General features: G+C 36.5%; 1 protein-coding gene across 6 annotated transcripts in view; it reads right to left on the reverse strand.

Moving 5' to 3' along the window:
* The window catches only part of astn1 (astrotactin 1), a 391,153-nt gene that overhangs the window by 129,659 nt on the left and 238,269 nt on the right, over positions 1 to 23,225 (reverse strand). For all 6 annotated transcript variants that reach the window (XM_067474376.1, XM_067474375.1, XM_067474374.1 and 3 more), the window contains one exon: positions 20,202 to 20,390. In XM_067474376.1, coding sequence (XP_067330477.1) covers positions 20,202 to 20,390 — 189 coding nt within the window. The remainder of the gene's footprint in view (positions 1 to 20,201; positions 20,391 to 23,225) is intronic.

A 23,225-nucleotide genomic window follows, 5' to 3' on the forward strand; every position in this document is an offset into this window, starting at 1 on the left:
AGTCCAAAGTGTGTCAAAAAATATACCCTACAATGTAGGTTTGTTGTCTCCAACATGTCGGTCGCGAGCTACCACTTTTCAAGTCGCTCGCCAAAAAGCTCATAAATCCTACAAAAATTTTAAAACTTGATTAGTCAAATTTGAGTGGTCACTCAGCAAACCAACTAACATGTACAATATACATGCCCCGTCTTACACAAAATGATTTGAAAATTAGTTGTCAAACAGTACGTCAGGCTTGATGGTGATGATCAGTGTTGCCAACATTTAGCAAGTTTTCAGACCTCTCTTTTTCTGATGTCATCGGAGACTTTTTGAGAATCTTATATGAAAGCACATATCATTCTCACTCTTGTCAATGACCAGCGGGTTCTGCTGTAGGCCCCTCCCACATCCCAAAACTCTCTCTCTCTCTCTCTCTCTATATATATATATATATATATATATATATATATATATATATATATACACACACACACACACACACACGTATACACAGATAGATATAGATATATATATATCTAGATAGATAGATAGATAGATAGATATAGATAGATATATATAAAATATTTTTTGTGCTGAGTTGTGGACACCAACATTTTGTAAGGGTTCAGTTTGGGATACTATAAGCTATGAGAATAAATGCTACAAAACATGAGTGGCTCTAGGCCCTGAATAGACACTGTGCCTTCATGTTATTTTACATCAATGAATGCTGCAGCAGAAATCAAGACTCAGACCAGACAGTGTTTTTCCAGTCTTCTGTTGTCCAATTTTGGTTTGCCCTTGTAAATTATAGCCTCAGCATTAGCACCCAGTGTGGACTGCTGCTGTAGCCCATGTGCTTCAGGATTCACATTTGTACCTAATAACATGTGAGTGTAGTTGGTATCAGCTTCATGGTATATGTGAATTTTAAAAAGTTACAATGCATCACTGGAGATTGCAGTAACAGCCTCTTTTTTTTTTTTTTTTTTTTTTTTTTTGGAGTAGATTTATTCCAAATGTGCCTGAAGCTGGAGAAACTTGTGTTTTTATTATATAGCAATGAGGAATCAATAAAACTTACTGCAGGATTTGCTGTAAACACTTGCATCCTTTTGGAAAATTATGTTCCATAATATATTCTTTAACATAGTTCCATCTGTTGGCAATTACTGTACAGTATGTGTAGTATGTAAAGGGGTTTCACATGCTTTACCTTCAGTATTTATGCAGATCTGTATCTGCGGTAAACAGTACTGTATTTTTACATTGTTCAAGGCATGGTTGTATTTTTATGTATTTTGAAATGAAAGCATTACCTGACAGTTAATAGTAAACACTTTATTTTATTATTATTATTTTCAATGTCACTCAGAGCAGAGAAATAAATCTTCTACTTTTTAAAAGGATGTAGTGCAACAGTATTTCCCTTGCATATAGATTTGCATAGAGAACTTTATGTTAAGTTTAAAGTGAATTAATATTACATCTGCAAGATTTGTGAAATTCACTTCCCAGTAGCCTAAGCTAATTTGTCATCTGAAGGAAGGAGGGTATCAGTAATTTCTACTTTTGAAGTAAATCTTGAAGAGAACTTTCCCACTGGGGTTCAGAATCTTCTTTAAATTTTAAGAGTTTTTGGAGAAACATCGTTATTAGTTAGCGATTATGGTAAGAAATATCAAGCTACCACATTCTAGAATAATGTGCTAGAATTGAACATGTCCATCCATAAACCAAATTTATTACTGTGAAACTGTGACCTTACTGAGCCCAGCAAATAAAGTGTTTCATAATTTATGTGAAAATAAATTATTTTTCTTCAAAAACAGTAAACTACTGGTTTTAGACAGTTAAAAGGCACCTTTGAAAAAAAGACTGTATGGATAAATGGTTAATTACATAGTTAATTTCCAATTATGTGAAAGTTGTAGAATAAAAGAAAAGAATGCATTAATTTGAATTTAACTTTATAACTTTGTAGTTGTACAGTAAGTGATGATTACTGCAAATGCTAAAACAGGTTATAATTTGCAGGAGTCACTACCAAACAACAGAATAACTAAAAAAGGAGTTGTTTTATTGTGTCTGAACGTATCTTTTGTTACAGGAATAATGTCTTATTAACCTGCCTAGGTTATACTGTGCTATGACAGCTAGGACTGGCTCAAGCATCCAGTTATCCTGTTAAGGATAACTGGTAAGATAGATGAAAAATGTCTAATTATTTCTTTGAAATATTACAGTTACTTTAATAATCCTTCTGTAATGAAAAGAGAACAGTATTTGGTTGTGTATTTATGGCTTTTGATATGTTAATATCAAACTCAAACTAAAGGAAGCAATATTATTAACAATGCTCAGTTATGCACAGATAAACACAAATCCCATGCAGATACACAGATTTTGCAACATCAAAACAGAAACGGCTCAGGAATGTGCCTTGATTGCACATTAAAATGGATTCAAGTCAGGCAGCAGATTACAAAGCTGGCAAAGCTGCTGCTTTTAGACATTTGTGAAAACACTGGGGACAGTGATGGATTTACCACTAAGACATCCCAGCTGACTTTACAGATATTTCTCCAACTGTCCTTGATATCTCACTCTCTCTCTCTCCCTCTCCGTTTCCTTCTTGCTCGCGGTTTCTCTATGGAAAAGATATTTCGGTCACACGGCCTCATTAAATCATAGACCAGCTAGACACTCTAAGTTAGGAAAATGCCTTCAAAGAACACAAACCGTACACACACATCATCTTAAATGAACAAGCAAACTACCCGGCACAGTACACAGACAAGGTTTTCCTAATCCCTAGTTAATGAAAAGAAGAGAAGCCTGGGTCCAACAAAGTCTTGCAGTTTGCCAGCCTGTACAAATCCACTGTGAAATTAATGCCATTTATAGAAAAAGCCAATTCTATGATAAGACCACAAGAAAACACAGCAAAGTCACAATTATAAACTTGGGGATTTGTGTATGTGTGTGTTTTTTTTAATTTTTTCCAAGTAAGGAAGTTAACTTCATTTAAGTTGGAATGATCTGTTTTTAGCTGTGATTGGACCAGTAACACATGGAAAACACCAAGAATTTGTTTTTCTTCTTCTCATTAAAGAGCCACATTATCTACTGTAAATATACACAACTAAGTGCTGAGAGATGGAGAGAGGGGTTCATACACGGGAAAAGATGTAATAGGTTTTTGCAGTTTGGAGCTCGGCTCCGCAGAAAGAACACGCTGCCCAGGATGAACGGCCTGTTCGCTCATCAGTGTCAGCACGTTGGCTGTGGAGAAAGGTGGTCGCTGACAAAACTGGGCTGACCGATGGGGTGGGGGCTGTGGAGGTGAGCACGGCAATAGAAACGGTATGAATCTAAGTCCACACAACAGATGTTTAATATTTAGGAGAGGAAATAGGCATTCCCCATTTATAAAATCTCCTAGTTAGGCTGTAGTAATTACGATAAGCAAAAGAGAAAATGACGTAAAGAAGTAAATACACATGAGAAAAGTACAATGTGACAGTCTGCTATGAGGTAGGTAGTTAGGTCACAAAATTCAAGACCTTACCACAGGAGACTGACTTTGGAATTTAGTTTAGTAATCATAACTTTCAGCAATGTTAACCAGCTGAGTGTTTTTGTGCATTAACATGACCACTTTTTTTTTTTGTTGTTGTTGCCAACTGTAACAAAACCATGTGGTTCCACAGTTGTGAACATGTTCATGGTAGTTTTCATAAAAGGTTCAGTACACTAATCGTGCCACTTCAAGAAACACCTAGCTGCCATAGAGATGTTATATTAATGGAAGCTTGCAAGCTGTTAGTTGAAAAGAGGCTCCTATTAGTCATATAGTGTATAGGGACAAACTAGCTTTATTGGGTCACGTATGAAGGTTAAAAGGTCTTGAGAAGAGAACGTCCTTAGGAAGTTCTAGCTTAGTATTTTATTTGAAAACATACCTACCTACCTTTATACAAGTACTGTATGTATTGGCACAAATTCTACAGGTACATCATCAGTGCAGATACTATTTAAATTCTGTTTAATTACACATTAAACTGCAGTGTATAATCCAAAGCATTAGCAACATTTTCAAATTACCTTCAGTTGTCCGTTCACTTGTGCCAAGGCTTTGGAGTATCAACCCGTTGGTAAAATAGAATATACAGTATTCTGCACATCATTATCTCAGATAATCTCTGAAGATCTCTGAAGCAGCACAGCTCAAAGGAGGCAACAACTGCTGGTCACTGCATCAGTGAAGGACCCAGTCAAGGTTATTGTCACACTTTGAAGACACTTGAGGGCTATCAATAACTCTCATGAGCTGGGGTTAAATTGATGTCAGCACATTCTGACTAAAATGCAGCTGAAACTATTTATTGCACTGTCCTGAAACTCATTTTGACTTCTTGACAAACTATATCAGCAAACATTCAGCCTCTTTTCACTGCTTGTTTTTGGTTGTATGACACATGTATTCTGTGATTCAGTATAATTGTTGTCATTAATCACAATCCCAGTTTTTAGCAAACAAGCCACGATGAATACGCTGTACATAACTTGCCCGGCACCAAAGGGGAGGGGGAATCTATAAGTCAGAATTCAATTTAAAATAAACTATTATACAGTAATTTTTACACAACTTCAATTTATCAAATGAATCCTCCGACCACTAAATCCCCCACTGCCGCATAGGTGTGAGTAGAAAAAAAAAGCTTTCCCATACATATCTGCTGTTTAATCTGTCATAACCTAAAGAAAAAGATGAAAACAGGCACAAAACAGATGATTGAAAAATGAAGGAGTGTGAGAAATACAATAATCAGAACATTTACCAGAGAATTCCCTGCAGGCAGGTGTTACATAATGAGAGAAAAGATGGGAAAATGAAGAAAACGGAACAAAAATCTAACAGCAAGAAGCTCATTCTTTGGAAAAGGAAAAGAAAGTAAACAGGTTAAAAAGGCTGTTTTCTTACAAGAGCAAAACCAGCATTTAGAGAGAATGAAAGTGCTGAAAGGAAGGAAAGCGATGGGGATGCCAGGCCACTCCTCCTCCGCATGTTCCCGCCAAGGAGAATAAAATGTTTAAATTTCATCTGTGGGATGACCTTGACTGGCTGAGAGTGGAATTAAATTTCTGTGGAGAAGAGAGGATGTTTGAGTGGCTAGACTGAAACAGATTGTGTAAGACATGATTAGAAAATACTGAACAACACAATACATAATGAATCACAACTGGCTTCTCGCATGTTCTTCAGTGGGTAGTTCAGATATGAGGTGAAGGTGAAGGAGTGTTGGGCTCCATCTCAAAAGAGTAGCTTGCTCAAGATTAAGAAAACCAGCAGTGTGTGTTGTGTCCATTATGAACTAGAATTCAGTTAAAAGTCATCACGATCAGCTACAAACAACGGGTACATGAACGTATGACAGAATGTCAGAAACTTTGCTTGTTTGTTTCAGCACTGCCAGCTTTACGGAGCCAAGGGTTATAGTGACATCAGTGCTTCTGAGGTAGCAATGCCACTATTGACTATTTAAGAGATTACTTTAATCATCTAAGTGATTAAATCATTAAAATAAATACATTTTAACAGGACGCTTGAAGGGCTCTGCAGGCCAAGATAACTGTGCTAATGTTGAAGAACAAAATGTCTCCACACAAAGCAGGAGTTCAGCACAACCAGCATATTAGCACAGTAATCTAAATACCCCAATTATAGCAACAAAGGCATTTCATTACCATACAGGCCAATTTAGCAAAATTACAAATAGAGTAGCATCACAATTATGAGTCACACTGTTTAATATGTCATCTTGCTAATTTATAAGAGTACTCACAGATCCTGAATAAACACATCTAAGAAAAAGTCTCATGAAAGGAATAACGTTTTAGTTATACACATTTAATGTACGCACCATATTACATTCTCCACATTTTGTTCATATAAATACTCACTGGCCACTGCATTGGCTCAGACATAGATTTCTAAATCTATGGTTCTATATTTCTACTATTACAATTTAAAAATGTCTGTTTTTAGGTTGAAACTATCAGAATGGTGCTAATTCTATTGTGTTTATTACTGAGGTCATAGTGGGTGGTGTAGTCGCACCGGAGAGCATTATATTATTTTGGTTCTATCATTTTAAATGTGCTGGCCAAAACATTGGAACAGCCTCTTAATATACTGCACTCCCACACCTATTATGACCTTAAGAATACACACACACACATACGTGTGTATATATGTGTGAGTATATATGTGTGTGTATATATACACACACACACACACACACACACACATATACACACACATATATATACATATATATATATATATATATATATACATATATATATATATACATATATATATATATATATATATATATATATATATATATATATATATATATATATATATATATATATATATATATATATATATATATATACACACACACACATATATATATATATATATATACACACATATATATATATATATATACACATACATACATATACATATATACATATATATATATACACATATACATATATATATATATATATATATATACACACACACACACACACATATATATATATATATATACATACACACACACACACCTTTCTGACAGTTTTGTTGTGGTTTTTCAGTAGGTTTGATAACGAAGATATAAAACAAATATTGTAATTACAAAGATTTACAATCTATTTGATCGTTAGCCAACTTTAGCAAATGTTACATGACCACTGTGAAACCGCTCCAACCTTTTCCTGCAATTTCACTGCCTCAGCTCCAACACCTCAGGCTTTCACCATTACTGGAGCAGGAACAATGGCTCAAATTGATACAGCTGGGGACTACATTCTTCCTCCACCACACTGCCTGCCTCATAAGAATTCTGGGGAAAAGTCATCCACCTTGAAAGAGTCCTCTGTGGCATAGGTGCCCTGTGATTCTGTGTCATGCTCCATTTTTTTCTCTAGCCAGGGGATGTCACACTGACAAACTCCTTCCTTACACATCCAAACTTTCAGACTTGGAAGGAAATAGATTCAAAATTGCCAGCTGTTGTGTTTTGTTTGTGAAGTTACGTGTATGGCTATTTTCACATGAGCATGAGATGGCGATCCATGTTTCTCCAGAGTGGATGCCTGTAAATATCACATTGGCACTATGTCCATTTCCAATTTTAAACATTTCATGAGTCCCTGATGAAAATGTAGGCTGCGATTCCAAGACAAGAAATTATTTTGATGGTTGGTCTACTCACCTAAAAGGTAAAAAAATGCACAATGAAGGGCTCAAAAATAAAATATCTTAAATTTGTCAAAAAAACATAAATGTATAAGTCTGTGATCTAACCATCAAGTCCCCCATTGCTTAAAAATCCACACTACAGACATGTTTTTCTGCAGCATAACAGGGAACGTGAAATTACCCAACTACAACAAATTTTTTTTATTTTTTAATGATTTGATTTGTTTTTCATCGCATGCTTTATCATTCAAATAAAAATAGTTTTGTTTCTCATATACCACTATTCATTGAAAAACAAAGTACATGAAATTGCTGAGTGTAAATTACAAGTATAAGCTGAGTTTTGTGTGTTGACAAATACTAATAGTAAAAAAAGAACTGTCTTACCATGTTATTATTCTGAATCTGCGAGTATGACTTCTATGAGTATATCACTATATCGGTATCTAATAACTGAGATAAGTGAGAAAATCTTTCAAATAAAAAGATAAGATTGTTAGCAAGAATGACCTGAGGAAGGAAAATGATTTTAAAAAATGATTCCCAATCCCACGTGGAAGTATCCCTGGGCAAGACACTGAACCCCAACAGCCCATCCCCAAAACCATTCCTTTGTCACTCATAATAAACACTTAATGAAAGGTACAAATGACATATTGGATCATTTTAAATATAATTTTGTCTTATAAATGCCAGATGGCATTGCACAACTGCTTTATCAATTTAATGTAGACACACTGCAGTGTGCAGTTTTTGCAGAAAATAATCCAACTTTTTCATTTCTGGGTTTCATTTATTTAATTTTTTCTCCCCGATATCCATCTGTGACAACTGAGCTTCCTTTAGCACATGTGAGCTTTCCAGTAAGCTCACATAACATAACATGTAGGCTCAGTAACTTAAAACTGTATTAAAACAGGTATTAAGGTAACGAACACTTCAAACATTGTAAAAATACTTATTCAATAAAGATTACTATATTTAAAACCTTGCATGAGTAAAAGCAGTAAGTACTATCAACTAAATGTACTTGTTTGTGCCGAAACATTAGTCAATACTGTAAACAACATTTTTCCCCCTAAACTTAATAAACTTGATGTATTGGTCCATGTTTATTATTGGAACTGTGGGACAAAGGTGTCAAATATGGTCTACCTTTCCTGAGCCTGCTGGTGGCAGAAGGAGGATTCTACGAGCCAGTATGTAAGACGCTGATATCAGCAGATAACGTCCATTTTACGGTGTGACTGCATCAAAGCATGTGTCAGATTTTGTCATTTTAAAGAAAACCAAGAAAGAGGTTCATTTCTCACAGTCCGATGCTCAGCTTTCGTCGTGCACCATGGGTGGCACACCTACTGTTACCCTGTGTAAGAAAGCACCAGCTTGTTTTCCAGCAATCATGTGGTAATGTAATTTGCGTGATCCTGTTGCATATAAACTGATCCACTCTTGGCTTAGTTTGTTCTGGTGCATTCTCTGCAATTGTGCTGACGAGTCTCAATATCAACTAGTTTTGTGGCAGAGCAGCCGGACAATCTGTGTCTCATCTTCAGCCTCAACTTCAGCTGCTGGAACTGTTCCACTTCGTTAGACTTGACGAGTTGGATAAGACTCTTTTCGATCTTTCTGCTGCAAACTCTCTCTCCCTCTCCCGCTCACACACAGCTTTACAAATGCTCACATAAGCACAAACAAATACTTAAATGCACGTCGAAAATGTTCAAAGATTCACACACAGCAGCGAGAAGTGAACACGCACATGTGGAAAAGACGTTTTCAAGTTAGCAGACATCTGCTCCACGTCTGTCTATAATTGTCTAGTGACTGAACAAGCAGAACTCATTTATCACCCTGCTCCCCACCCTCAGAGAGGCAGATGACATCTCCTCCAACACCTCCACCCACACCTCCTCGGCGTTGCCTCTACTGCATCCTTATCATCATTATAGCTGCACCTTATCATTGCCGTTCCATCATTCCCCTACTCTTCACATCTTCTCTGCACCTCCTCCTCATTGTCATACTCATTCAAATCTGCTCGTCTCACCTCCTCGCCTCTAATCTCTTTTTCTTCTTTTTGCTTTCTTCCCTTGTTATGGTCTCTCTAACCTCCTACATACCTGATCAGATTCTTATATTTGCAGTATATGTGTCAAAAGAGATCTGAAATGAAGAAAAGGATATCAAGCGGAGGTTCTTATTATAAAAACACTGCAATATCTTAATGTTGTGATTTACTCCCCCAAAATATTACCTAATGGTAGCTTTTTTGGTGGTGTGTGATACTCCGATCCGATACCAAGTAAAAACAGGGCCAGTAACGCTAATACCAACACCAATACTGATACTCTTCAATCATTAAGGTGGATGTATCATCAAATTGCTAAATCTGAATGCAATTTCATGACCTTTAAGTGTTTTGGGATTTTCCCTTTGAATTATTAATTAGTTAAAACCCAGGACAGACATTGGGCAAAGTTTATAGGTAAAGAGAAAATACTTTATCATCACAATAAAAGGTGGGGGATTCCTCTCCTCCTTACAAAGTGTCCCTGCTTCCCTGCGCTGTGGAAAGACCGGCACTTGAAAGCAATGGCATTTACATAGACACAAAGAGCCAGGTCACCTCTTTGATGAAAAAGCAGCAGTGCATATAAGGAGAGAAAATGAAACTAAAGTACCGATCTGATTACTCTGGTATCGATCAATATAGATACCAGAGTTGGTTTGGCTATTTTATCATTATTTATTCTAGTAGCTATCCTGTCCTGCTGCCAGGACTGCTTATTGCTTAAGTAGCCACTTGTTCTGCTTTTTATTTCTAATCTCATGTACCCAGACACTCTTCTTCTTAAGCTGACAGAGGTGGAGAGAAAACTTCATTAAAAAAAAAGAAAAACACATAAAAACTATCCTCTTCCCTGATGCAGCATTTTCAATGTTTGTGATTTAGAAAATACTCACTCCTTTCTGAAGTTTGACTTTATCTCCGCAGGGGCAGACAAGGTAGAGAACTCAAACCTCAATATATTCATTATTAAACATTATGAACATAAATATTCATATCTATAAACTAGCAATATTGGTCTAGAGAAAAGCTAAACTTTAAGAATTCAAAGTTTTAGTTAATCGTTTTACGTTACCATTTTATTTTTAAATTCCTTGTAACTTCAATATTTAATGATGCCTTATATTATTTATGAGTTGACATATTTTGTATCCAATATCTTCATCAGTAATTAGTGCAATAGAAGTATAAAATACATATCATATGTCCAAGAAAAGTGATTTAGTCAAAGTAATTAGTTTAGTTAATTATGGCTATGGCTGCTTCAATTCATGTCAGGAGGGAGGTGCGAGGTCCAAGGCTGACTACATTTCACTGATTATGCAGTAATGAATTACACGTACTTCACTTTAACAAGTCTATTTTATGCAGCTATTTACATGTACATCCAGTGAGTTAAACTGTACTTATTTTACATTTTCCATAATCCATTTTTTTTTTTATACACAATAATTCCTAATGGATGTCATAACATTATAAAACAGGTGAGGCCATCTACCTGCCCTCCTCCCATCCTGACTTTTGCTTTTTCACTTGAATGACTGGTACACTTCCTAAGAGTGTAGATGCTTTAATCATCTGGTTCAGTCTAACAACAATTTACCTTGGACTAAATGTACTGTCATGACTGTAATGCAGAGTATATTATCAATTACTGTAAATCATACTTGTGCTACTACTCAGACACTGAAGCATTTAACCTTTTATGACTTGATGCAGCTTTTGCATGCGAATGACTAAGACCAAGTGTTCTGAAACAACTTATTTCTTTTTCTGTTCTGTATAGACATCCCCAGCTCTCAGTTAAAGATTGCAAAAGATTGTGGTCTGGTCATTTTAGACACATGTTTATCAACCTGTGAATAGAGCCACAATTCCCACCGAGTCTTTTTGTTGGCTAAACGTAACAAAAAGACAGGAATTGAACTCAGGTCAGTGGTGTGACAGTCACGCACTCTGTATGCCCACCACCATCCACAAGCACCTCCAAGCGAATTGCTTTCCATCAATAACTGTAATCCTCACTGTAATCCACACTCACAGGCCACTTGTGGCCACCACTCTACTATGACTCCACCACTCACTAGGACCTCAGTAGTAAACACATAGTAGAATTATCACCTTTTTGAAAATTTCAACCTAAAAACAGAACAATTATATCATAGGAAAAGTAGAATTCATGGCAGAGCTTCTGTATTGGATTGTATTCGATTGTACAGGTGTAAATAATGAAGTGACCAGCGAGTGTATGTTGCATTGGAACATATTACAACCTTGCCTTATGTTGTCTACAATATTAGTAGAGTGTTGAAATTGTGTACTTCTGCTCTGCCTCTGCTAATTACAGTTTCAATGTTTCTCTGACAGATGCTAATAACCGCAACTAGCTGAATCACAAACATCTGTCTTGACACAATTGACACAATCTGTTTCTGTAGGATTAGCAACACTATCAACAGCTTCCTGTGGAAAACTAAATGTTTTACCAACATTGGTGGTGAGCTTTACTGTACATGTTAGACTATGACTATTCTCTTTTAGAGGACAATGTATCTCATCTTGAGAGTTTCATGTTATGCAGATCAGATGAAAAGGCTTATAATAAACCATCGCTACAAACATCAAGGATCTGTAGATGTGATCTGCTCTTATCTTGTGTTTTGTGCTTTTTGAACTCATTATGCAGATATGTTTTTTAAGAGACAAGTTTTCTGACCTGGGTTATTACTGTAGTGAGTGATAATTACAGTGATGCTGAAATTACAATTCTCTGGTGCATATTAACTGTGACTTTAAAAAAAGTGCGATCTTTCTTTGTGTGTCTTTGTGTGTACAGCAGCTTATAGTACCTTCCAAGCCTACGTAAGTGACTAGTGCAAGAAACAGCTCTTCCTGCTCCCAGTTGTATATAGCGTGAATGCTTTGGAATATCTCTATCTTCATGTTGGATTGGCTGCTATTGCTGTTTTCACACTTTGTCAGGCGATTGAAGGAACAGGAAAAAACACCTCTTTTTCCAACATGAGTGTTCAGGCACAATTGCAAGGTGGTTAGCCTTAGTGTTAACCTTGCATTCACACCCAGGGGTTAAATTTGGCCAGGACCCACTAGAGCTGAGCTTTGTCTCTTGACATCTGTATCTCACCCTGCCAGAGCTTGGCTCTGTCTACTTCAGTATCACAGTGTTTGCAGCTCCCATACTTTTTATCTTTAGCATCAGGCGCTGTTCAAAGTTGAAAAAAGTCAAGAACCTATGTGTCTGTCATAGGTTTATTAAACTAGATGCTTTTCTGCTGTTGCACACATATTCACTGTTGTGTGTCACTACATTTTTTTATTTTCAGCAATACAATTGTAATACTAAATTACAGCAATTTCGTGGCATGTCTATATTATTATAGGTAGCTTTTTAAATGTAACTGAATGTGGAGGAGCATTATTACTACAAGCATGAAATATATCTAATAATGCCAGTAAAGCATATGTGCCACATACAGACAGTTTTTTGGCCATAGGCACCATATGATAACCACACCTAAGAAAAAAAACAAAAAATTATATATAGAAATTCATTTGCTCTGAGGTGCAGTAGAAATATATAAATGTGCTTAAAGTTAATTAGCATCTTTTGGAATTAGATTTTAGATTTCACACCACTTGTTTTCTCTGATGAAAGCCTTAAAGGCCAATATGCTAAAGCCCAAAGATAAAGACAAAGATGTTTATATAAAGACAAAGATGTTTATATAAAGAAGCATGCTGTCTGATTTGAGCAGTGAACATTGCATAATTCCCAGCAGGCAACAGGGCAGGGCAGGTGGTGCTAATCTGAGGCATGTGTGTTTTGTGTGGGTGTAGAGGGGTCACAGAGGTCAGCCCCAGCTGTGAATAATTTCATCCGTGTCTTTCTTGCTTTTCCTCAATGTTCTCCTCCTTGCCTCCACTCTTTCACCCTGGAGGGAGACTTTCTCTGCTGCCTCTTTGTTAAAATGACAGGCCCTAATAGAATAAATAAGGCACCTATTTTTACCTGGCTGCTGGCAGGGTGATCACACTTACCGGCACACAAGGCTGCGCCGGAGCTTGGTACGAGGTGACAACTGTGCTGTGGGGGTGGGCGCCGAGGTTGAGGAAGGAGGTCATGGTGATTTAATTGAGATAGAAAGTAAGGACGATGGCTGGGGAGCCCTTGACTGAGAGCCAAATGAGTGGATAGAGAAGGAAAGATAGATTGATACGGGAAACAGCACGGAGAGGTTTAATTTTCAGTGACACTGTTTGCTTTTGAGTAACAAGCCTCTGTTTGTGCCTGAGAGGTCTGTCTGCATATTGTACGTTCATCTGACATTCCACAAGTAAACACACTGTATTGTCACATTTGGGGTTTTGTTTTTGAAGGCATATTCAAATTCTAATCGCTGTTTAAGTGCTTCTACAAAATTTCAATGCATGTCATCATCTGGAAACTGCTTTTCACAAATTTTGCTGTATGTTACTAATAAAAAAGACAAAACCTTCCTGCACTGCGTATTCTGTAATGGCACAGTAGGATAGCTGGCGAACGGTCCCCATTTCAGGAGTGTTTTAAAGAAGGTGGCATATTTTTGAACAGCCCACATACTACTGATCTGAAGTATCCCAACTATTTTCTAGACATCTTCCTATGGTACTGTATCCATTTTAGGACATTTTCATTAATTTGAAAGAAGTTCTTGATTATTCTACAAAGTTTGCTTCAACTTATTATGGCATACGGTGATACTAGACACCCAGCAGCAATGTCACCGGATTCAGGAGTACACCTTTACATCAGTGCAGTATTGTGTCAAGGTAAACCGTTTAAAATCAGCTAAAATGAGACTGTCCGATGCTGTTTAGTTATTTGGGATATGCATATAAGGTAACTGTTAGCAAATATAAATCTATGCTGTACATTTACTACAGCAACATTAACATTCATCTGCTGTCATGTTCATGTCCACTAATGAATCTAAGTCCAATATTTACTCTCCTGTTAGCTCTGTCTCCACCAGTTTATGAGGCCTTTAGCAGCTAAATACTCTACCATGTTTACCAGCTTGTTCATTACTGTGTCTCTTTGTTTTTCCCTGCTAAATTCAGTGAAGAGTATTACAGAATAAAAAAAAATGCTGAGTGGTGGGAGAAAAATAAAAACGTTAGAAGTTACCAAATGGATATGTACTTATCCAGCCACTAGGAAGCCTACATCTTGTATGAAAGTAGATCTAAGGTCTGTTATATTGCACACGTTCCAAGGGTGGAATAAGTATAGAAAAAACTAAAACTGTTTGGTTGAATATTATTTAATGCTTTTAAAAATTGTTTGGCTTTGGATACACTTACCAGTGATTTCAGCCGAGGTAAGGGTGAGTGCACTTTCCTGACATCAGATCGCTGAAAATAATGTGAGCGTTTACATTTAGAAATGATTACACTTGTTGTGTTTTGGTCTTTCAGAAATGGCTCCTGACGTGCTCTGTTAAAGTCTTTTCTGCCAGTAGTCGACCTGAGCTGAAGTCCAACAAAGTCACTCTGACTAAACAATTGTAAACTGCAGCTCCGCTTCCTTGGTTTCATAAAATTGCTGGGACATCAATATGTAATAGTGGTTCCAGCACTGTAATGACATTTTAATCTGTCAGAAATACATTTTTAATTGAAGCTGTTTAGGCTTTAATTTGATGCTTGTTCAGTTTTATTTCTACAGTACTCATGTTGTAACACCACACTGTGACAATAATCACGTACAGCCGTATTAGCACTGTAAGGCATTTCAAGGATAAAACATGAATCACTGAAAAAATGTAAAGAAAGCTGAAAGTAAAGTCAGGATGGACAGGATTGTGCTTTGGAAATCCAACGTATCCAACTGAGAAGGACCTGATTTCTAACAACAGGTCTAATGTAGAAAAGTGTACAAAACTGTGGGTATTTTGTAGCTTCTTTTGTCACTTGCACACGATTATTGCAATTTAGATGCTTAGGAACAGTTTAGTAGATAGGATGGCTGAACAACTATGAAAAAAAATATGTAATCTGTGAGATATCAAATTTAAAATTAGTGTTCACCAGGAAGCTGTTAATGCATCCACAGACGGTAGGATTAAGTACTGTGAACTGGGGCAAGGAAGAGACTTGGTGATGCCTGGTGGCTTAACAAAGAACTGCAGGTTGGATTTTATGAGCCTGGTTTAAACACACTGCATTCCTGAAATAACGTCACCAGTACACAGTTTTTGAAAATAAAAACCACAAGTCAGCAGAAGTGGCAACTCGAGACATGAGTGTGATGACTTCTGACTAGACTTGATACAAATCATAAAAGCCTCATGACTTCAATTGGACTTTAGCCCTTTGACTTAAGATGACTTGCTCGCCTCCCTCTGCTAAAACATTAAAACTTCTAATCTAAAAATTTGTGCAGCAAATAAGATGATACAGTAAATCAGACAGCAGCTGCACCAGCTGGACAGAAAGATGCCTCTCTTTGTCTCTCAGCACGACACACAGAGAGACACTGTCTCTACACCTCTCCTCTCTGACAAACCCAACACTTCTGCAGTCAAAAGAAGCTGTCTTAACATCGTCCTGAACTATTCTGTATTAAAAAGCCACAGCACCACAGACGCTGTATCTTCCTGTAACATTGAAAAAGAAATCCTCTAAAGGTTTTAAGCTTTTTTTTTTTCATGGTAAATTTACCTCTTTAAATTTACAGCATCAAATCATGGGCTTACTTTAGTTTAGGTGTACGTGTCTTTCCACGTGTAGTTGACATGTCCTTCATGTCATGCTAATGTTTTAAGCTGCAAAACATAATATATTGAACCACGCTATTCAGTATTCAGATTTTGCACCTTGTGAAATACAAGTTGTATAAGTCAGACTGCAGATGTTATAAATGTGTCAGACACAATTTTAGGTGTAATTTTACTTTTCTTGCCGTTTATTTTGTTCTCTGGTTTTATCAGGGGCTGTGATCAGTAACCATGCTTCACTCTAACACTAGTATTTCTGCCGTAACAATGAACAGAAGATACTGATCCAGGTGCAACATTGGATCTTTTTTTTACCTTTTAATTTAAATTCAAATACAATGGGTCAAAGGAATATTACCTGCTACTAGTTTAAAAAACAACTAATCTTTCAAACTTTAAACAGTAACATTTTATTCTTTGACCTTACAAAGAATAAAATATGGAATAAAAAAAGAAAAATTAGGCACATAAAATCTTTGGATCCACTGTATTTATTTTGTGATGGTGTTTTGAAAGTGCAAAGCTAAATTAGTTGAATACTTCTTTAACCCTTGTCCTGTGGTGCACCATAAGATCAATGGTTTGTTTAAATGTTTGCAAGGAAAGCACTGTCTCCTCATAAACCAATTTTAGTTAATGTGGAGTTAACATCTGCATTGTAATAACTACTTGTGCATGGTAAATAAAGTTGCTTCCAACAGTCATTTAAAGGCTTTAATTTTCCAATTATATGTGTTTAGTAGATGTAATAAACCGCTGAAAATGAACACGGCAGCACTGGCTTTCTTGCTTTTACTGTCAGATCTCTGTGGGGTAATTGAGGTCATGTGTCTGACAATAGGAAACTCATATCAAAAGCCAGTACAGGGAAGAAAGTGCTATTAATCACCCAGACAAGGCATCATGGCCAAGAACACACACACACACACACACACACACACACACACACAGGCAATGGGTAGTGAGCTATGGCTGTCTCTCTACAAACATACAGCAATAACAGATGATGTATCTGTGTTGTTCTCAGGTTTCTGAGCCATTAAGAAACGTGAATTAATTTTACAGACTGCGGCGTAGTATGTGATTCTTTCACCCACTAAGCTCCGGTCTGCTGCTTTACAATTTACAGTCGACGCCCAATTGCCACATAACATCACAGTTCCTGGGACGCTTTTTATTGATTTTGGATTAAAGTGAAAGACTGCCACTTTATATTTATGAGAATTCACAAAAGCCTTTCCTTTCTTTTCCAAGCAGCCCACACATTACCCTATTTGATTAGGTGAACGAGATATTTCCTCATAAGTATGAAATCATATAACCCAGACATATACAATTCATATCAATAAGGAGCTCAAAGCCGCTAGTGGCAATGAATCCGAATGTTACAACAGAATTATCTTATTTATGAAACAGGCAATGGTGTTTCTGTACTGATGCAGTCCTAACTATTCAGAAGTACTGTACAAGTATTCAAATTTAATTTGTTTCTATTTGATCTAATTATACTTAAATCGGCCTTAAAACAGCTGCAAGCAAGCTGTGCCTCAGCAGCTAAAGATGCAGAAAATGATCAGCCCAGCTTCTCTCCGAATATGGAAGGAGGCTACAGTCAGGCACATCTTGTATTTGGAGCAAAGGCCGAGGACATGGATCATCAAACTCTCCTGTGAGCTCATTACTACCTCCAAAAGGCCAGGATGTTTCTAAGAAGCCAGGAAGAGATTAAGAAAGATGACTCTGATTTTAAATTTTTGTCAGTGGAATCTATTTAATTTCCTAGAAACAGATGGTCCTGAGCCAGGTTGAATCCGTTACCCGCTTAGATTGGATCATTTCAGATCCTCACAGCCCAATGTAATCACCATACTGTCTATTAATGGGGGGGGGGAATAGATACTGGATAGATTTCACACCAGTATAGACAATGCTATTTTCAGTCCCACTAGAACCAAATCTGTTTTTTAGTGTTGCTTTACTCTAAACCTGATAACAAAGTGGTGTGGGCTGAGGAAAATACACCAAAGTTGTGGGATTTGAGAAGATCTCTGTATAATCCCCCATTTGTCTAGTATGTTGCAATACATTTCAGGGGAATGGCCTTAGAACTGATCCACTTCAATCGAAGTAAATATTCATTCGTTCTACTAATCAGAAAATGTATTACTAGAATGTCTACTTGTCCACTTGCTTTCACACAACTTTCACACAATGTGTATTTGTATACAATTCTAAAAGAAGGTTACGGTAGCAGTTTATTAGAAATTATTGACAGTCTACCAACTAAATACTGATTAAAAATGCACATACTACTATATAAAAGTTAATGTAATAGTATTGTAAAAAGTTGTTGGAAAGAGCAGGGTCATACACCCATTGAAAGGTAAAAACTTTGATTGCCCTGCTTTTGAATTGTGGTAGAAACAAAATGAAAAAATTGAGCATATCTTTTTTTTTTGATTGTGTTTAATCATTTAGCAGCGTCTGCAACCAGTGTGTCAAAGGCAGCTGATGAAGAGTAATGCACTTTTCATGAGGATGGGAAAACAGTAATCTGATGCCATCTGACAGCACAGAGGTAACTGGGATTGAACTGTGCAGCGCAGCAGGGATGTCCTTGGACAAAGCAGGAGGAAGGGGAAGAATGTGGCAGAGGCAAACAAGGCAAATAAGTGCGGATGGTTCAGAGCCACTGTGGTAAAATGGCACGTAGCAACGGGCAATTACTTATCTCTGCTGTAACTTAGTGAGAAAACAAGCACAGGTAGCAAATGGATGCACGGGCCGCCATGCTAGCTGTTTCATTATTGGAACAAAAAAATCACTGTTTTAAGTAAAGGTGCTTCTGGAGAGAGCTCGACATAGAACGTTGCTGATTATTGTGCAAATCCATAGTGTGATCTACACCACCTCTGACAATGTCAAACAGATAGTAAAAGCATTTTTATACATTTCCCTGAGTTGAGGTTTTTTGACTTGAATGGATGCATTTAGATGAATTGACACCACTAAATATTTAATGTTGCTGATGCTGACCATGACAATGATGATAGTGTTGAAAATCCATTTGGTTCTTTTATGCACAAACGTTAACAAGTATTAAATATCGTCTAAAGATTACAATATTTATTTTAGTGGCTCAGAAAGGGGATACTGGAACTGTAGCAAGGATGCTAGAAATTATTTGTTCATTTAAATTTCTATACAGTGTAGTTTAAAAATTAAGTTACATTTACAAAAATAAGTATATTAAAGCCATAGCACACAGTTACCTCGTGTGTGTGAGGAAGCATTAACATGATAAATCACCATCTAAACAAAGTTTAAAATCCAACCAGATATTTCATAAATGAATTTTTTGTCTCGTAAATGGACATTTTAGTCTCTCCCAAAATTGAGGTTCAATATCTTGCTGCAGTGATGAGAAGTGACTTTTGCTGGGACTTGCTCAAGTCCCACCATGACCCTCTACAGGGTAACCATTCTAACAAATGGATAGGTGGGACTGAGGATAAGAGGTGCTTGTAGGTGTTTGTTTGCAAAAGCAATCATCATGGCATACTTCCATAAAAGGTGCTAAAAACACTAATAAGTGATGGTTAAAACAATAGCCTCGAGTGGATTTCTAAAAGAATGCCACCCTGGGAGCTTAGTACATTTCTATAAAGCGGGGTGCAACCACAAAAAAGAAAAAGAACAAGGAGCTTTGTTAAAAGTGGTCCCATGTGAGGTTTAAATGTTTCTCTTAGCAAGCATTTACTCTCCAGCTTAAGTATGATCAAGCCCCCTGCCAATTCTAAATGTGTAACACAATAATCCAGTCCACCCCAGCACATGCATGTTAAGAGACGCAGTGTATTTTGTGGCAGTGATAGCTTAAGCATTAGTGCCATCAATGGGTTTATAAATAACAGCAGGAAATAAACAGTTCTCCGACATCCCACACATTAATAAAAAAACACAAACATTTAATTTACCTTTGATGTTCAAGCCAATAAATATGGTTATTTTTTTGCTTTAAAAAAAAAAAAAAGCATTCATTTTAAAATCCGCTCACCATGTACGAGCACGTGTGTCCTACCTTTGCTAATGTCCTGATACTCCAGCCACAGCTGTCTCTGGACCTGTTTGTTGGGGTACCAGATGGTACAGGACTCCTGGAACCCATACACCGCCTCCTGTACATAGTGGTTCCCAAACTCCCTGAGGATGGACACAAAGTCACTCCGCTGTGTCGCGCCGTCCAGAGAATGGATGGCCGAGCTAAAGGCTAGAAAGAAAAAAAAAAAAAAAAAAAAAAAAAAAAGAAACATGAGGTGATGGCTTTCAGTTAAAATAATACTGGATTACTGTGGGGGGTTATTAAAGAAAGTTTACTGTTATAGGGTAAACATAGATGTGTTTCTCTGTCTGCTCCACCACTACTTCTTTATTCTACCCTTCAGTGTGAAAATGCATCTTTTAAAGTTTTTTTTGTTTTTTTTTTAAGTTCACCTAGAAGTAGGGTATACAAAGCTGCAGAATCCAGGAAAAGCCTCTCCAGGCTCTGCATGGATCATAGATGAAGTACAGGTGTTGCTTTACCACTAACTAAATGAAATCCCTAACTCAACGTCTACTGTTACTACACAACGATAAACATTCTCGCCATTACATTATGGCTCTAATCATTTCCCACTGTGCCTGCTGTACTGTGTAGTAAGATACTGAATACTTATACAATTCACACCCCCAACTCTACATGGCTGCTGGCTTTCACAAATAATTAGTAAATAAAGTGTCCCATGCAGTTAAAATGACACACGAACACCGTCATAAAAATGACATACAATCAGTAGATGTAGGGATGTTGTTTGAAGATTGAATGAGGCACTAATTTGAAAGTTTTTAATGCTAATTTGATGCAAATGGATTAGCAACCAGTGGATTTGCATGATTTCATCCATCTATCCCCCACCATTATTAACAGTAGCTACATTATTATCACTGAGAAACAGAATATGCAGTTGGAGAACAAATACAGAACTTTACTTCTCATTCATACATCCTAATACCAAAGCCTAGGCCAGTACCCGTTGCCAGTCAGTGTCAATAAATAGCTGGCTTGCAGCCATTTACTCCCTGTAGTGCTACAGCTTCACTACAGGGAGTTGAGAGGGGTTTAGCTTTATGCAAATATCATCTGACACAGTTTAGCTACAGCCAGGCGAGAGTCAATCACAATCAACTGGACTCCATCGGAAAACAAAGTAGAGTATCAGTTTACTACTCGATATGAAGAAATGACAAATTAAACCGAGGAAAAGCTAAATGTGTAAGATGAATGATTATTGATATCACTTAATAAGAAAGCACATGTTGCTTCCTCATGAGCAGTGGTGAAAATATTAAGTCAATAGCACTTTCTTTGGTTAATCTACTTGGTTTATCCATAATGGGCCAAAGTCCATTATATTATATTAAACATTATATTACAAAATTATGTTGTTCATTTATGTTTATTCTTCCTAAGGAATCATCACTGAAATTGCCACTGACAACGTAAAATTTCTTATTCCATAGTTTATCAAAAATATAAATTGTACTTTCATGATTTACTGGGTAAGTACTGGGTGTTCAGTACATACAACTCAAAGTGATTTTAAGTTCAGAAGAATGTATTTCAAAAATCGAACTCTTCCATAATATCGACAGTTGTACTATCAATTATCTTTCAAAACATTATAATGCTTTTCATTTGTTAACCAAGTCTCACTTATAGCAATAACTTCAAGTGTATGTTTTCGTGATGTTTTGATAATTTGGATATAATTAGCATATGTGATTCTGTTATTAAATTGTATAATTAAAAGCACTTTAAATTAAGATTCTTAAATTCTGACTTAAGTTTTACTCCATACTAGGACCTATTCACTGATATTTTTCCAGATCTTTCAAAATTCATACCACCACCAGCTTGGGCTGATCCAAGGATGATGATAAAATGATCCACACTTCTATCCATCCTAGAAAGTAGCAGCAAAAAATTATAGGTAAATTTAGTTTAGAAACTGACCTAGAATCTGACACACACACACAAACACACACACAAACACGGGTATTTAAAATTAAGGAATAAATTTGGGGGACAGCTACTTATTATTAATGAAACCATCGAACCAACAGATTATCCAAACAGAAATGAACGCATGAGTTCATATGGGCTAAAAAAAACGAAAATCTTATACCTTAACTTGTTTGCAGTGAAAAATAAATTCTGTTGATGTTAAACAGTTTTCATGTGCAATAATAGATGAGTGACTATACATTTCTGAAGCAATTCCATAGTACCTGTTGAAGGATGGGAATCACGACACTTGATGTAGACAAATTGTTATGTGGAAAAATAAAAAGCGCAGGATGTCAAGATGTCAGCACAAAATATTGCACATCTTTGTTCCGCCTTTGAGTATCTACTGCTTCAAACAGAATAAGATGACTCATGTTTCAATGTGGTTCTTAGTACTGAAACCCTGTCATTATTTTCTTGTCAGCATTTTTCTCCCTTTTCAACTGTCACTTGTCTTCCCCTTATGATAAAGTGTGTGGTGTGTTTTACAGAAGTCACAAATGACAAATCAGCTAATAACAGCATGATTTCAGATGCCCATAGCAAAAATGAGCTGTGGGCATGTGATAGGGATAATGATAAATGCTAAAATGTAACAGAAGGGTAACAAAAATGTACAGAAGAGTAAGAACGTCAATAAATAAACTAAGTTATGCCAATTATACTGTAACTCTCAAGTTTTTAATATTAGCCAGTAATAAATGGAACAAGTCTGGGCTATTACTTGTTGTCAGAAAAAGAATGTTATTCCCTTTTTCATTGGTCACATATAGTTATATGCAGAAGTTTAAGTTTTATTTTGATATTGAACTATTATGGTTCTAGTTTAAATAGTACATGTAATTAAATACCATTAAACTTAACATATAACATAACTGGCATGTGCAAAAGTTTAGGTATTCTCCATAGTCTGGCATCAGTACCTCTGCAAAGTGTTATAGGTGACAAAGTGTTTCAATGTTTTTATTTTTTCAATATCTGTAAAAGCTTAGAGTT

Source organism: Channa argus, chromosome 14 (assembly GCF_033026475.1).
Source record: "Channa argus isolate prfri chromosome 14, Channa argus male v1.0, whole genome shotgun sequence".
Lineage (NCBI taxonomy): Eukaryota > Metazoa > Chordata > Actinopteri > Anabantiformes > Channidae > Channa > Channa argus.